Source organism: Cynocephalus volans, chromosome 3, assembly GCF_027409185.1.
Source record: "Cynocephalus volans isolate mCynVol1 chromosome 3, mCynVol1.pri, whole genome shotgun sequence".
NCBI classification, from domain to species: domain Eukaryota; kingdom Metazoa; phylum Chordata; class Mammalia; order Dermoptera; family Cynocephalidae; genus Cynocephalus; species Cynocephalus volans.
The window spans coordinates 161,555,889-161,568,962 of record NC_084462.1 but is presented as its reverse complement, the minus strand read 5'-3'; the positions used below and the strand labels follow the sequence as shown (position 1 = coordinate 161,568,962).

General features: G+C 42.9%; 2 protein-coding genes and 1 pseudogene across 2 annotated transcripts in view; 1 reads left to right on the top strand and 2 right to left on the bottom strand.

Annotated features, from left to right (window-relative positions):
* Positions 1 to 673: 673 nt before the first annotated feature.
* Positions 674 to 1,095, bottom strand: LOC134373791 (large ribosomal subunit protein uL16-like). Its single transcript, XM_063091812.1, has one exon. The coding sequence runs from the start codon at positions 1,045 to 1,047 to the stop codon at positions 745 to 747; it is 303 nt and encodes a 100-aa protein (XP_062947882.1). The 5' UTR covers positions 1,048 to 1,095; the 3' UTR covers positions 674 to 744.
* A 14-nt stretch (positions 1,096 to 1,109) lies between these two features.
* On the bottom strand, positions 1,110 to 1,256 carry LOC134374355 (small nucleolar RNA SNORA70; annotated as a pseudogene).
* A 9,079-nt stretch (positions 1,257 to 10,335) lies between these two features.
* Positions 10,336 to 13,074, top strand: part of GTF2A1 (general transcription factor IIA subunit 1) — a 46,839-nt gene continuing 44,100 nt past the window's right edge. Inside the window, exon 1 of the mRNA XM_063090851.1 lies at positions 10,336 to 10,774. Coding sequence (XP_062946921.1) covers positions 10,745 to 10,774 — 30 coding nt within the window. The 5' untranslated portion in view covers positions 10,336 to 10,744. The remainder of the gene's footprint in view (positions 10,775 to 13,074) is intronic.

The following is a 13,074-nucleotide window of genomic DNA, read 5'->3' as shown; positions in this document are numbered from 1 at the left end:
GCACCGAGGGATTAGTACAAAGAGAAGTAAGATCTTTTCAATCAGAAAACTGATTATCAATGCTTTCATGAGGAATGTTTTGTTTGAAAAGGGGGAAATGATGTTTTGTCTCCACAAGCAGTTCTCTAAAAGTATTTACAGCCTTGAAGGGGGGCTCATGACTTGGATAAGACATCCCCGTTCCTGAATAAAGGATTCATGTAAGTTCTTAAAATTGTTAATGTACCAATTAATGTATAGCTTACTAACTCTAAGTAAGCCACCTGTTGTCAATCAACTGTTAAGACAATAGATAAGGGAATTCCCTTTGTCTTTCTGCCACTCCAGCTGGGTACCAAAAGCAATGTCCTCCATCATGTCAAGTAGTTCCATTCCAAAGTAACTCTTTCAATGCCCTGACTCACATCTAAGCAGTAAGATGAGCTGTCTTCCCATTCCATAGAAATGAAACGAACTATTGACAGTGGGAAGTCATTGGGGTGAGCAGGACTGAAGCCATGTTGTGACCTAAAACCACAAGGGCCTGTAGGAAAATTTTAAAAGGAAAGAGTTTGTTCTTGGCATGCATTTCTCTGAGTTTCCTCTTTTCCCATAGTTATTTGATATTTTGAACCTTGGTTATGAGGCAAGATGACATTATTTATTTATTTATTTATTTATTTATTTATTTATTTATTTTTTTGGACCAGAAGTAGGGATTTATTAGCAGGTGCAGGTAAGGAGGCGGCAGCACAGTGAAAGCCCTTATGAGTGCAAGGCCCGCCACTTGTCCAGGGGTCCACGGTTGGGGATGTACTTAACCCCACAACCATCCGGGATGAGCCGCTTCTCAGCCACCATGTCTTCAAATTCATCTGCATTAAACTTGGTAAAGCCCCACTTCTTTGAGATGTGGATCTTCTGGCGGCCAGGGAACTTGAACTTAGCTCTGCGTAGGGCCTCAATCACATGCTCCTTGTTCTGCAGCTTGGTGCGAATGGACATGATGACTTGGCCAATGTGAACCCTGGCCACTGTGCCCTGAGGCTTTCCAAAAGCACCTCGCATACCAGTCTGGAGCCTAGATTGGGGCCAGCACTAAGTCAGAGACATGAATGTCCACTGGAAAAGGCTGTCTCCAAGGTCCCTTAGGGCAACCCGTACAAGCAACAGGCTGCATACACTACCAAGGAGGCTGCTGTTTGCAGCCATTGCACACTAAGATGACATTATTTACATAAATGTAAAGTTGTTTTCCAGTGAGCCAGGAGCTTCAGACTTACACATACTATCTAAGGGAAACCAAGGAAGACATTAATAAAGCTAAACTGATTCGACCCCTCTAGCAAGGACAACAGCAGAAACCAGACAGTCTTGGAGAGACTTTGCACCTGAGACCTTGCATGAAGCCCTCGCTGCTCATGTTCCTCTCCCTCCTGCTTTTCATTTCCCACATTCCATTCCCTCAGCCCCCTCTTTAAAAACCCCTCAGTAAATCTGAGTCTTTGAGGTGGCTTTAGCCTGGCCATTCTCCTTCAGGTTTACTGGAGGAATGGGTTAGCCTAGCACGTCTCCTCAGGTCACTGGTATTCCTGAATAAAAACTGACTTCCATTTCCACCAACATTTGACTTTTGAGTGGTTTGCTTTTGTCTGGGGGCAGGCAGCTGGACCTGTGGGTTTGATAGCAAATTTTGGGGAGCCTCAGCCAGGAGCTGAGTGTGCCCTGTAACAGCACATATCAAGAAATCTGGCCTGATCCAACTTTATGTTCCTTCTACCATTATCCCACACCCTTAATATCCATTTCCACACATGTTCCCCAGATTTCTGCTTGTATAAACTAGAAAATGGGCTTGGCCGGTTAGCTCAGTTGGTTGGAGCACAGCCTTATAACACCAAGGTCACAGGTTCAGATTTCTGAACAAGCAAGATGTGTACCACCCCCTCCCCGCCCCAGCAAAACCCCCCCAAAAAACCTGAACCATAAACTAAAAAACTCAGCACCAAGGTCAAAGGTTCAGATCCCCTTACTGGCCAGCCATAAATAAACAAACAAACAAACTCAAGTCATTCTTTAGGAGTGTAGTGCACTTCCTCACGGTCACTTTGTATCTCACCCTTAGGGGCCTACTGGGACTTGAATCTAGTTATAAGTCTAGAAGCAAAGAGTGGTGGTGGGGGTGGGTCCTGAGGAGAATCAGAATTATCTTGCCTGACAACTGCTTTCGGGGAAGCCATTAGTGTCTCCTCAGGCAATGCAGAATTAACCCCCTTACATAGAGGTGGAAAGACTTAAACCACTCTGGGAAGGGAGGCTGCTACCACCAGGGTGGGATTGTCTATGCCACTAAGTGGTGTAAGGTCACTTTCGCTAGGTTTGGGAAGATCTCTACAACTGGCACAGATGACTCATTAGAGCTTAGGTTCTCAATGTCTCCAGCTTCATCAGGGTCTTCCCACACATCCCCATCCCAACTTATAGCATCTTATTCTTAATCAATGCCCTCACTGTAACAGTGGACTTCCTGTGAGGCTTGGAGTTAACTTGCATGGTAATTCAGCCAGTTGAAGGATGAGGTTTTGAGTATGATTTTCAGCAATTTCAGCTCTGTGGCTATAGGAGATAAGACTCTCTTTCAGGGCACACCTAGAAGCTTTTAGGTCATTTATGCAGCTCGTGAGCTGGAAATTCAAACCCCAGAGCTCATCCTTTTCTTTCACCACTTCATCCAGCTACAATAGGTGCAAACAACCAATGGCATTATATTCCTTAGTTTTCCAAAAATATTCAGAAGTATCATAAACAGAATCACTTAGCTCCTTGCTTCTTATAAGTAGTTGATTAGGAGTATCCAATGCAAGGGCCAGCCCATGGCTCACTTGGGAGAGTGTGGTGCTTGTAACACCAAGGCCACGGGTTCGGATCCCTATATAGAGATGGCCGGTTAGCTCACTTGGGAGAGTGTGGTGCTGACAACACCAAGTAAAGGGTTAAGATCCCCTTACTGGTCATCTTTGAAGAAAAAAAGAAAAGAAAAAAGGAGTATCCAACACAGATATTTTGCATAACTCTATAACAGTTCATGCCATGAATGGGCAGTGCTCTCTGTGCTACTGGAAATAGAGTCATTACCATCTTTATACCTAATCAAATTAGAGAGACAATTCCAGAAACCTCAGAACCAATTCAGAAAATTCATCCTTAAAATTGTTCCTCCAGACGCATTCTCAGTGCCATTCTCATTACAGATACATAAAATGAAAATTGGCTCTGATTACTATGGAGGCTGAGAAGTCTCATGATCTGCCTTCTGCAGCTGGAGAAACAAGAAACCCAGTAGAGTACAATAGTCCTCTCCTTATCTTTGGAAGACAACATTCCAAGATTCCCAGCAGATGCCTGAAAATGTAGACAGTACTGGATACAACATACACTATGTTTTTTCCTACAAATACATATCTATGATAAAGTTTAATTTATAAATTAGGCACAGTAGATAACAATAATAATAATGAGATAGAACAATTATAACAATATACTGTGCTATAATAAAATTTATGTCAAAATATTTCATTGTACTATACTCACTGTTCCTGTGATGCTGTGAGACAATAAAATGACTACATGATGAAATGAGGTGAGGTGACTGATGTAGGCACTGTGATACAAATAAAAATTCCAGAAATAAACAATTCAAAAGTTTTAAATCAAGCACCATTCTCAATAGCATGATAAAAATCTCACACTGTCCTGCTCTATCTCACCCCGATGGCTGGCTGTTAGTCACTTAGTAGCCATCTATCAGATTTACTGTAGCAGTACTGCAGTATTTGTGTTTAAGTAGTCCTTATTTTACTTTAATAGCAGCTCACGGTTGACCAGGTGACCGTGGGTAACTGAAATTGTAGAAAGCAAAACTATGGATATCATAGTGGGAACTACTGTAATTCAGTCCAAGTCTGAAGGCCTAAGAATGAGGGGAGCTGATGTCCTAAGGCAGGAAAAGATGGATGTCCCAGTTCTAGAAGAGAGAATGAATTCATCCTTCTTCTGCCTTTTGGTCGAGTCAGGCACTCAATGGACTGGATGCTGACTGCCCACATTGAGGAATGTGATTTTCAGTCTACTGATTCAAATGCTGATCTCTTTCAGAAACACCCACACAGACACACCCAGAAATAACGTCTTACCAGCTATCTGGGCATCCCTTAGCCTGGTCAACTTAACACATAAAATTAATCATCACAGAAGGATTCTACACAGCGTTAGGGAGAGCATGAACCTGCCAACACCTCAGTTTCAGACTTCTATCCTCCAGAAGTGAGAGACAATAAATTTCTGTTGTATTTCTTTCTTGCTTTTTCTTTCTTTCTTTCTTTCTTTTTTGGTGGCTGGCCAGTATGGGGATATTCCTATTTTTTTAAGCAAACTAGTTTGAGGTTCTTGTTACAGCAGCCTTGAGAAACAAATATACCTTCTTTGTTATCTGTATGAAAAGATATTAAAGATTTATTTTATATTAGGTTGGGCAATAATTGGCAATTTCATTTGGTTTAAACTAATATTTTTCTTATCCCAGTCCTGAAGTCAGGAATATCTCCAAAAAGCTGTGATGCCTATAGGTGGAAAATGGTATTTCAGGATCATAATCTGGAAGCAAGAAGTGCTCACAGATATGAGGTTGGTCACTGTTTTCAGGCTGTTTTAGATATATGTGTATTTTATAAAATAAAGCATTGAGTTTGGAGGGTTTTGTTGTTGTTCTAAAGAAAATAGTGTGGCCTTGTAACACCAAGGTCAATGGTTCAGTTCCCTCTGTGATGACAGCTGCAAAAAAAAAAAAAAAAAGATAAAAAAGAAAAAGACATTTCCTGCTCTTGGGCTGGAATCAGAATCAGACATTTCCTCACAGAGCACTGATCTTGAAATACAATAATCTATGTACCAGGTGTACTCACTGCTACTGGCTTGTCATTGCTTCTAGTTCTCTTCAAAACCGGGACAAAAAATTTAAGACAAAATTCATCATGATACTTCTAATTAAAATTCAGTTCCACAGAATTTTCACTTACCCTTTTATAATTTTATATCTGTATTTCCTTTTTCACACGTTGACAAGAGATTAGCATTTGACTCAGTAGACCGAGTAAAGAAGATCGTCCTCACCAATGTGGGCAAGCATCATCCAATCCATTGAAGGCCTGTTTCTCAAGAATGATTAGGATTATGTAATTAGAACATAATATAATTATTCATATCCATTCCTCCACATTTCACATAAAAAATATCAGAACATATATACAAAGATTACCACCAGCAATGCAAATTCTGAGAGCAGTTAAGAATTTTTCTTGACATTTCTTTTTGTCCTTAGAGATCTCCCACAACAGATATATAGTGAACTTACTTTGTTTTAAACTCACTTGAAAAAGTTTCTCTCTGTGTGTTATGAAATATCTGGGGCCGAGCCCGTGGCGCACTTGGTAGAGTGCTGCGCTGGCAGCGCGGCGACGCTCCCACCGCGGGTTCGGATCCTATATAGGACTGACCGGTGCACTCACTGGCTGAGTGCCGGTCACGAAAAAACGACAAAAAAAAAAAAAAAAAAGAAATATCTGGATAGGCTGGGTTGTTTCACTTTTCGTTCAGGGAATTGTTTTTCAAACTTTTTTTTTTTAATAACTAAGTAAAATATTTAGGTTTCCAGAGTAAAATTTTAAAAAATAGTATATTTAAATAGACCTAGCTTCTTTTCCTGTCCTCTCCACACTATTCTCTCCCTGTCCTTATAGGCAATCTTTCTTTTTAAATTATAGTTTATCTTTTCTTTTTTAAACATATATGTATGTATGTATTTATTTAGTTTGCAGCTGGCGGGTACAGTGATCTGAACCCTGGACCATGGTGTTACCAGCACCATGCTCTAACTGAGTTAACCAGCCAGCCCATTTTCTTTTTTAAAATGTAAGCAAGTGTATTATACACATTTTTGTATTTCCTCTTTTCTTAAATGGTGGCATACAAAGAACACTTCTGTCTGCCTTGCTCTTTTCACTTAACATTATATCCTGAAGATCATTCCATAGTGGTCTAATATTCCTTGTTACAGCTGCAAAGTACTTCACTGTGTGCATGTACCACAGTCTATTCAACTAAACTCCTTATGTGGACATGTGGGACATGAACATATAATCCCCTTATTTAAAATGTAGGCTTTTTTTTTTTTTTTTTTCCTTTTGGTGTTATAAGCAATCCCACAATGAATAGTACTGGGCATACATCTTTTTTATATTTTTGCAACTATATCTGTGGGACAGAGTCCTGGAATTGGCATTGCTGGGTCAATGGCAAATTCATATACAATTTTTGCTAGATACAGTAAGGCACATATATAACTAAGCAAGTCAATGAATTCCAGCCAGTAAATCAGCATTCAGCTTAAAGAGTCTTATCGTATGATAGCATATCACTATTGTACTTACAAAAATGATACTGTGAAACCACCACTTAAGGTATCAAAATTTGGCCAAACTTTCTTTGGAGAAATTAACCACTGACCATTGGTATTATCATTAAAATCTAATGGTAGTGTTCTACAAAGTAAATTAAAAAGACTTTCTCCCTGCTTTGATGATATTGATGTAGCTGTTATACTCTTACCATTAATAATAAAAACATCCACCAAATACTTGTCAAAGCACTTTCTAGTACCTTTGATTTTCCCCACAATCGTAGGTGGTGGTTATTTCCTCTTACTGATACAAATCAAATTAGTTATGGCAGGTCACAGTAAATTAGTGGCAGAGTCAAGCCTGATTATAACAAAACTTTACACTAAGTTAATTCACTAAGTTAATTTATTTTTGCTAAGCCACCACAAGCTGGCTTATCTTTTGGTATACAGAAAATAATGGCAAGCTAGTTGGTGTTCTAACACATGGAGTAGCAGTTTCAAACTATGTAAATTAGAACAGAGGAAGAAAACACTAAAAAAAGACTTTAAAAAATCTCCTCGCACTATAGAAGTAATTTATATGGTCAAAAGGTTCTTCTTATACCCACCACACCAAAAATTAGTGCATGTGGAAGATGGTAGTTATTTTTTTTCTTTTTGGTAAAGCCTTAAAAACAGGTGAAATCTGAATATAAGTTTTTGGTAGGACTGAAATACACCAGTGTTTTTAATAATTTAAATGAAGAATGGTGTAATTATGCACTACACTTTACAATAGGCACTTTTATTAGGATTATTAAGCTTGAGATGTAAGATCTTTCCTCTTCACTTTCATATCCTCCATAGGTACCCAATACCATACTACTGAGCATATAAAGGCTGTGTGATGCCTAAATATGCCAAAAAATTAGCTTGCTCTTTCTTCCCTTTTTTCTTTTCTCCTTCCTTCCTTTCCTTCTTTTTATTATTTAAGAAAGTGGTGGCTGAAGGGAAGTTATGAGATTTTAGTTGAAGCCAATTTCCATACTAAGTCTTTTTAGACTTTCTTCTTTCATCGCATTGTTGAAAAAATTGTCATTTGGACAGCAAAACATGTAAGTGTTTGAACATTTAAGGTCTGGTGTCGTTTTGTTTATGGTGTATGGAAATTTATGCACTGATTTTTCTTTTCTTCTCTTGCTTTGCAGTTATACAGTTTGGGCAGCATATTAATATGAAAAGAAAGAAGTAAACTTTTATCCTCCAATACAAAACATTTTTAGTTAAAAGTAAAAAAGAACATTCATCACAAAGGAAAGAAAGCACTATTATGCATCTTTCTTTCTAAGTACATTGCTGTTACAAAGTATGAGTTAACAATTCGGATATCCAGTATAAATGTTTCGTACGTTACAACGAACTTTAAAACGAGAAAAGTTATCTAAGGTTTAGGGCACAAAGAATAAAAAGTTCAGAGGAAAAAACCAATTTAAAGATAATGCTAAATCTAGTCTTATATGGGAGTGGTTTTCTGCTCACAAATTTTCAGCTTTGTGAATTAAAGGGCTGTAGCTTCCAAATATTCAGGCCCACAATTCTGGTGCATGATCAGAAAACACCTCTTTCTGAAACTAAACAGGCTGGAACACATATTTTGTGATCGAAGGCACATAACAACTAAATGAGGGAATGCAAAAAACCAATAAATTGGAATGGACTCCATGACAGCTACTCAGGTGCCAGGCACAGAGGTGAAGAAGGGAAGAGACCCGGGTAAATATTAATCAAGAGCTTAGGCACTGTCGCAATTTAGAAGGTGTAGAGAGGCCAACTCAAACAGATCCTCCAGGGAGTCTGAAGGTTTTAAGGAGACCAGGACTGTTTTCTGCCTTTTTTATCCAATAACGGTATTCTATTATTTCACAAGTCAGACCCATAGGAATATATACATCTCACCAATCCCGTTAGAGATGACTAACTCCATGGAGAGCAAATCTCAGATTCTCTCTCATGTCCTGTCTGCAGTGGTCTTAATCTTAACACCCGCCCACTTAGTTACGAATACAAGTGGTAGGAAAGAAAAGTAGGTAGAAGGTGAGGGATTCTATGTGCAAACAGTTGCGAGTATGTATGCATACAAAGAGGGAACAAGAAGTCCCCGTAAAATAATGTGCAGTGGGGCCAACCCGTGGCTCACTCGGGAGAGTGCAGCGCTGTGAGCGCAGCACTGGCCAGTGTGCTCACTGGCTGAGCGCCGTGGGAGAGACACCAAGCCAAGGGTTGCGATCCCCTTACCGGTCACAAAAAAAAAAAAAAGGAAAAAAAAATGTACAGTGAAGCTTACCATGTATGATGTTCAGGATAACTGTCACCTGAACATTAACTGAATTACAAATGTTGATGGCATCATAATTTTATAAAATATAACAAGAACACTGATTTCCTGTGAACTTCTCTTTACGGACCCAATACCGGGCAGCTGCGCAGGGAACTGCGAAGCAACTGTTAAAAGGAGATTGCAGTTGAAGTGAAAAAAAATCTCAAGGTTAACGGATATTCTCTACACCCATTAACAACCCTATTCAAAATCTTCCATTTTCTGAGTAATGTCTTGTGCTTTCTTGAATCCCTTCCTTCCGGTCCTGGCAGGTGGCATCTTTTCCTCTGGTAGGATGCCTTTGATATTCCTCAAATCCGGTTTCACCCGCATAGAACTTTGACATTTTGTTCTTTCTGCCTTTTCAGGATAAATTCCCTTATGGTCCAGACTATATTCCATTTCTCTCAAAATCCCTAGGGACAAGAATATTAGGTACTGTGAGTTCTGCCTTCTAAACAGAGCATTCTCTGTTCTGCTTGAAATGTTGATTAAAAAGGCAGGATTTGCTCGGGCGGAGCAGGTCAAAAGCCTATTGAATTGCACCCCAAGACACAGACATTTTCTGCCTGCTCTGTCACGGAGAGAGGCCTCGAGTCGGTGGGTCAAGGGCATATATTTCAGATACGATTAGTCACTGTACGCTGGCCACGTGGATTCACAGTACTTTGGCACTATTTTTTTTTTTAAAAAAGGTAAGTTCTCGTGCTTTCATATCCAGTGGTTAGTGTTTCGTTTTGCTTTTAGGCATTTCCACCCCTGTGAGAACTCGTTTAAAGTACGTGGGCTAGTAGCAGCCGAACCTCTGAGAAACTTAAAAGTCCAGACGCTTCGCAGCCAGACTCAATCTGCTCATGTGGCTTCAGGGGTAACTAATTCTCGAATGTTAACAGTGGGCCCAAATCAGCTTTCATCCCTTTAGAAGCATGTACACAAACCGGCTACTGAAAGGCCCACCCACTGCTTCCGCACCTCACGCCCCGAAGCTCACACTCAGAACCTAACTCACGAATCAAGAGATGACTCCGCATTTAAAACTCTGCCCTGAGTCCGAGCGCGCCACGGGCCGGAAGCCATGCCACGTGACCGGCCCTTCTTCGCGGCCATTCCTAGCGAGGCAGTTACCGTGGCCCCTTCCATATTTCCTAATCCCTCCAGCGCGTCCGGCGCGGAAACGCCTGACGGGAGGCGGTCCGAGCTAGCTTTGGACTCGAGTGCCACTACCACTCGCGCCTTTTCCAGCAACGCTTTACAAGTTCTTCATCCCACAGGGCTGCCGGACACTTCCGCCTGGGTACCAATCACGTGATCACGCGATACTTGGAGAGGCAGAGGTCGGAACTCGCTACTCCGGTGCCCAGGCACCGCCCACGCAGCACCTTCCACGGCGCGTGATGACGCGACTCGTGGCGGCCTCCGCCCCGGCGCGTCTGCGCACGCGGTTCTCGCGGTGTCTCGCGCTCAGCCTCGCCCACCTCTGGCCCGCCCTTTCCGCCCCTCCCTCCCCCTCCGCCCTGTCTGTCGGCGGCAACGGCGGTGGCAGCAGCTCGCGCAGCTTGTTGGCTCGCTATATAAAGGGGAGAAGCGGGCGGACCGGACGGCTGGAGCTGCAGCCGGTGGCGGCAGCGGCGGCACGGGGAGCGGCCACCGGTGGTGGTTTCCCTCCTTGGCGCGGGGTGGGGAGCGGGCAACGCCCCCCGGACCCCTGAAGGGTCGTGGCTTTTTTTTTTTAAAGGCGATTCTTGAGGTTTTTAGCTCCGGGAGGACTGCCCCCTCCTCCCTCGCCGCTCCCTCCTCCTCCTTCAGGATCGATTTTGTTTAAATTTTTCCCCCAGTCGTGCGGTGACTCGGGTCACCCTCCAGGTGTCTTACTTTGGTTTTGTTTTTTTTTGGTTTTGTTTTTATCTTATTTTCTCGGGGTTGCCCCCCTCTTGTTTGTGTTGTGTGTGGAAATGGCGAACTCGGCAAATACAAACACCGTGGTAAGGACGTGGTTCGGTGGCCGGCGGGGGCTTCGTTCAGGCGGTAGCAACGGCCGGACCGGGCGGGGGCGGGGACGGCGACGGCGGCGACTCTCGGCCTCGACTCTTCAGCCCCCCGCGCGGCCGCCGCCGTCGCCGCCTCTTCCCGCCTCGGGCGGATCGGGCCGGGGCGCGGGCGCGGGGGGGCGCCAAGGGCTCGCGGCGGCGGCGGCGGGAGGGCGGGGGTGCCGGCGGGGCCTGGGGCCTCGGCGGGGCGGTCCGGGCCGCGGAGACTGTTGGGCCCGAGGTGCGTGGCCGCGGCCCCAGACCCCGGCGGCCGGGAGGGAGGGCGGGAGGGAAGCCGCCGCTTCCCCCGACGGGGGCCCGGCCGCGCTGGCTCGGTGAGGGCTCCCGAGCGGCCTCGGAACAAAAACCGTGTCTGGGGAGTCGGGCGAATCCCTGAGACCCAGCATGATCCACTTCACTGCAGTGGAAGGTTAATGGTTATATTGGGGGTTACTTGGGGTTTTTCTGGTGGTTGTGCTTTGGGAGCCCTCACTGGGGCCATTTTACGTTTTTTTGTTTTTTGGTTTTTTTAAAAAATGGACGATGGTTGAAAAGCACTTATCTCAGTTCCTTCCGAATGGGTAAAATGGCGAAGGGGAAGCAAAACCCCCAGCGTTATCTTCGATCAGCAAAAGCACCAAAACAAACCCAAAAAATCCTACAGTGGTCAAAGTGCCCCCGCTTTCGCCTTGGACTTTGTCTACTTCTTCCCGTTTGCCCCTTTTTGGTTACTTGCGATTACGTAGGTTTGCAAAAGCAGTCACATAAATAACCTTGTCAGTCACCAACGCAATGTGATCACTAGTCCACCCAACTCTCTTATTTAGGTTTTGACAATAAAACACGTTTTTGCCCGGTCCCGAATGCCGCAGACAAGCCCGCGGCTGCCCGACACCGTACCGTTGGCGACTCGGGTCGACCCATCATGGCTGCGGCCGCTTACCCTGCTTTTCAGTCCCTGAGCCTTGTGGTCCTCCTCCCTTTGGCTGCCCTGTTTATATAGAGCCATTGCCGCTCTCTAATATAGACTCTGCCAGGATGGGAAGGTGCTTTTCAGGCCTACGTCACCGCCTCTCCATTTAAACACCAGATCCGGCTTTAAATAGTGAGAGCTGCTGAGAGCGGGGCTGGGAGGTGCGTGCTCCCGAGGCGAGAGGCAGACTCGTGCAGAGCCCTATTTGTTTCTAGGTCTTTTTTTTTTTTAGGCTGTAATTTCTTACACTACGGGAGCCACTCTCAGAGCCCCAAGTTTTGTTTTGAGGTAGCCAGCTAGGATTTGCCTTCCTTATTTGCTAGGGGAAGATATATCCGAATTGCTGTCTCTTATTTTTATTTTACTTTTAAATTTTTATTTTTTTTAAGAGAATTTTAAGATCAGATCGTCTGTATTGGAAGGTGTGTGTATTATTGCTTTTTACATTAAGTGTTAGCTGCAGAGAACTTGGTGTTGGTAGTGTTTTGTCCAAATATTCAGGAAATTTGTTGGAAATGTAGCTCCTAATATTTCAATATGTGTTTACCTGTAACAAATACCAAAGACACGAAGCTTTTCAAAGAAATACTTGTAGGTAGGTGCCTAAAGCTTTAGTATAGGACTTTATGTCTGCGGTACATTTATGTGTAGGGGAATTGTTAAGTAATGAGAGTGAAGAGACCTGCTGCAAACTGGGTATTAAAAAGTAGAATTTTACTGCACTGGATATTAACTTACCAGTTTTTTAAGTTTGGAATATCTGTCTTTTAAAAATCAGGACATAGTTAAGTTACATTGTATTTAGTCAAAACGAATATTTTACCTTAGGTTTAGAATTAATGATTTAGGAATTCCTACTTCAGATAAGTGCCTATGTTCTCATATACTTTCAAAAACATCAGTAGTGTAAGGGCTTTTCAAATTGTGAATAATTCTGCTAAATTCTTTATGTATTTGTGAGGGATACACATTTCCCTTTTTCCTTCAACTGTAGTGCAGTGAATCCATTAAATGGTGAAGTTTTGGGTTTACTGAGGCCCCAAAGCAAAATGACTCATTAATAAGAAAGTACCAGAAGAAAGCATATCTGTATGTGTCTGGATATCCCAGCAAAAGATTTTAGGGGTAATTGACTTCAGAAACACCAAAACAATATCTAGTTTGCTGAAAGTGCTTTCACATCTGTTCTCATTTTACTCATTTTATCCTTCTGGCCACCTTGTAGAAGCCAGCTATTCCACTGCCCCCCACCTCAAGTAATACCAACAATAATAATAGTAAT

Coding starts and splice junctions, on each gene's coding strand:
- LOC134373791 (XM_063091812.1), bottom strand. CDS start 1,047: ATGCGAGGTGCTTTTGGAAAGCCTCAGGGCACAGTGGCCAGGGTTCAC.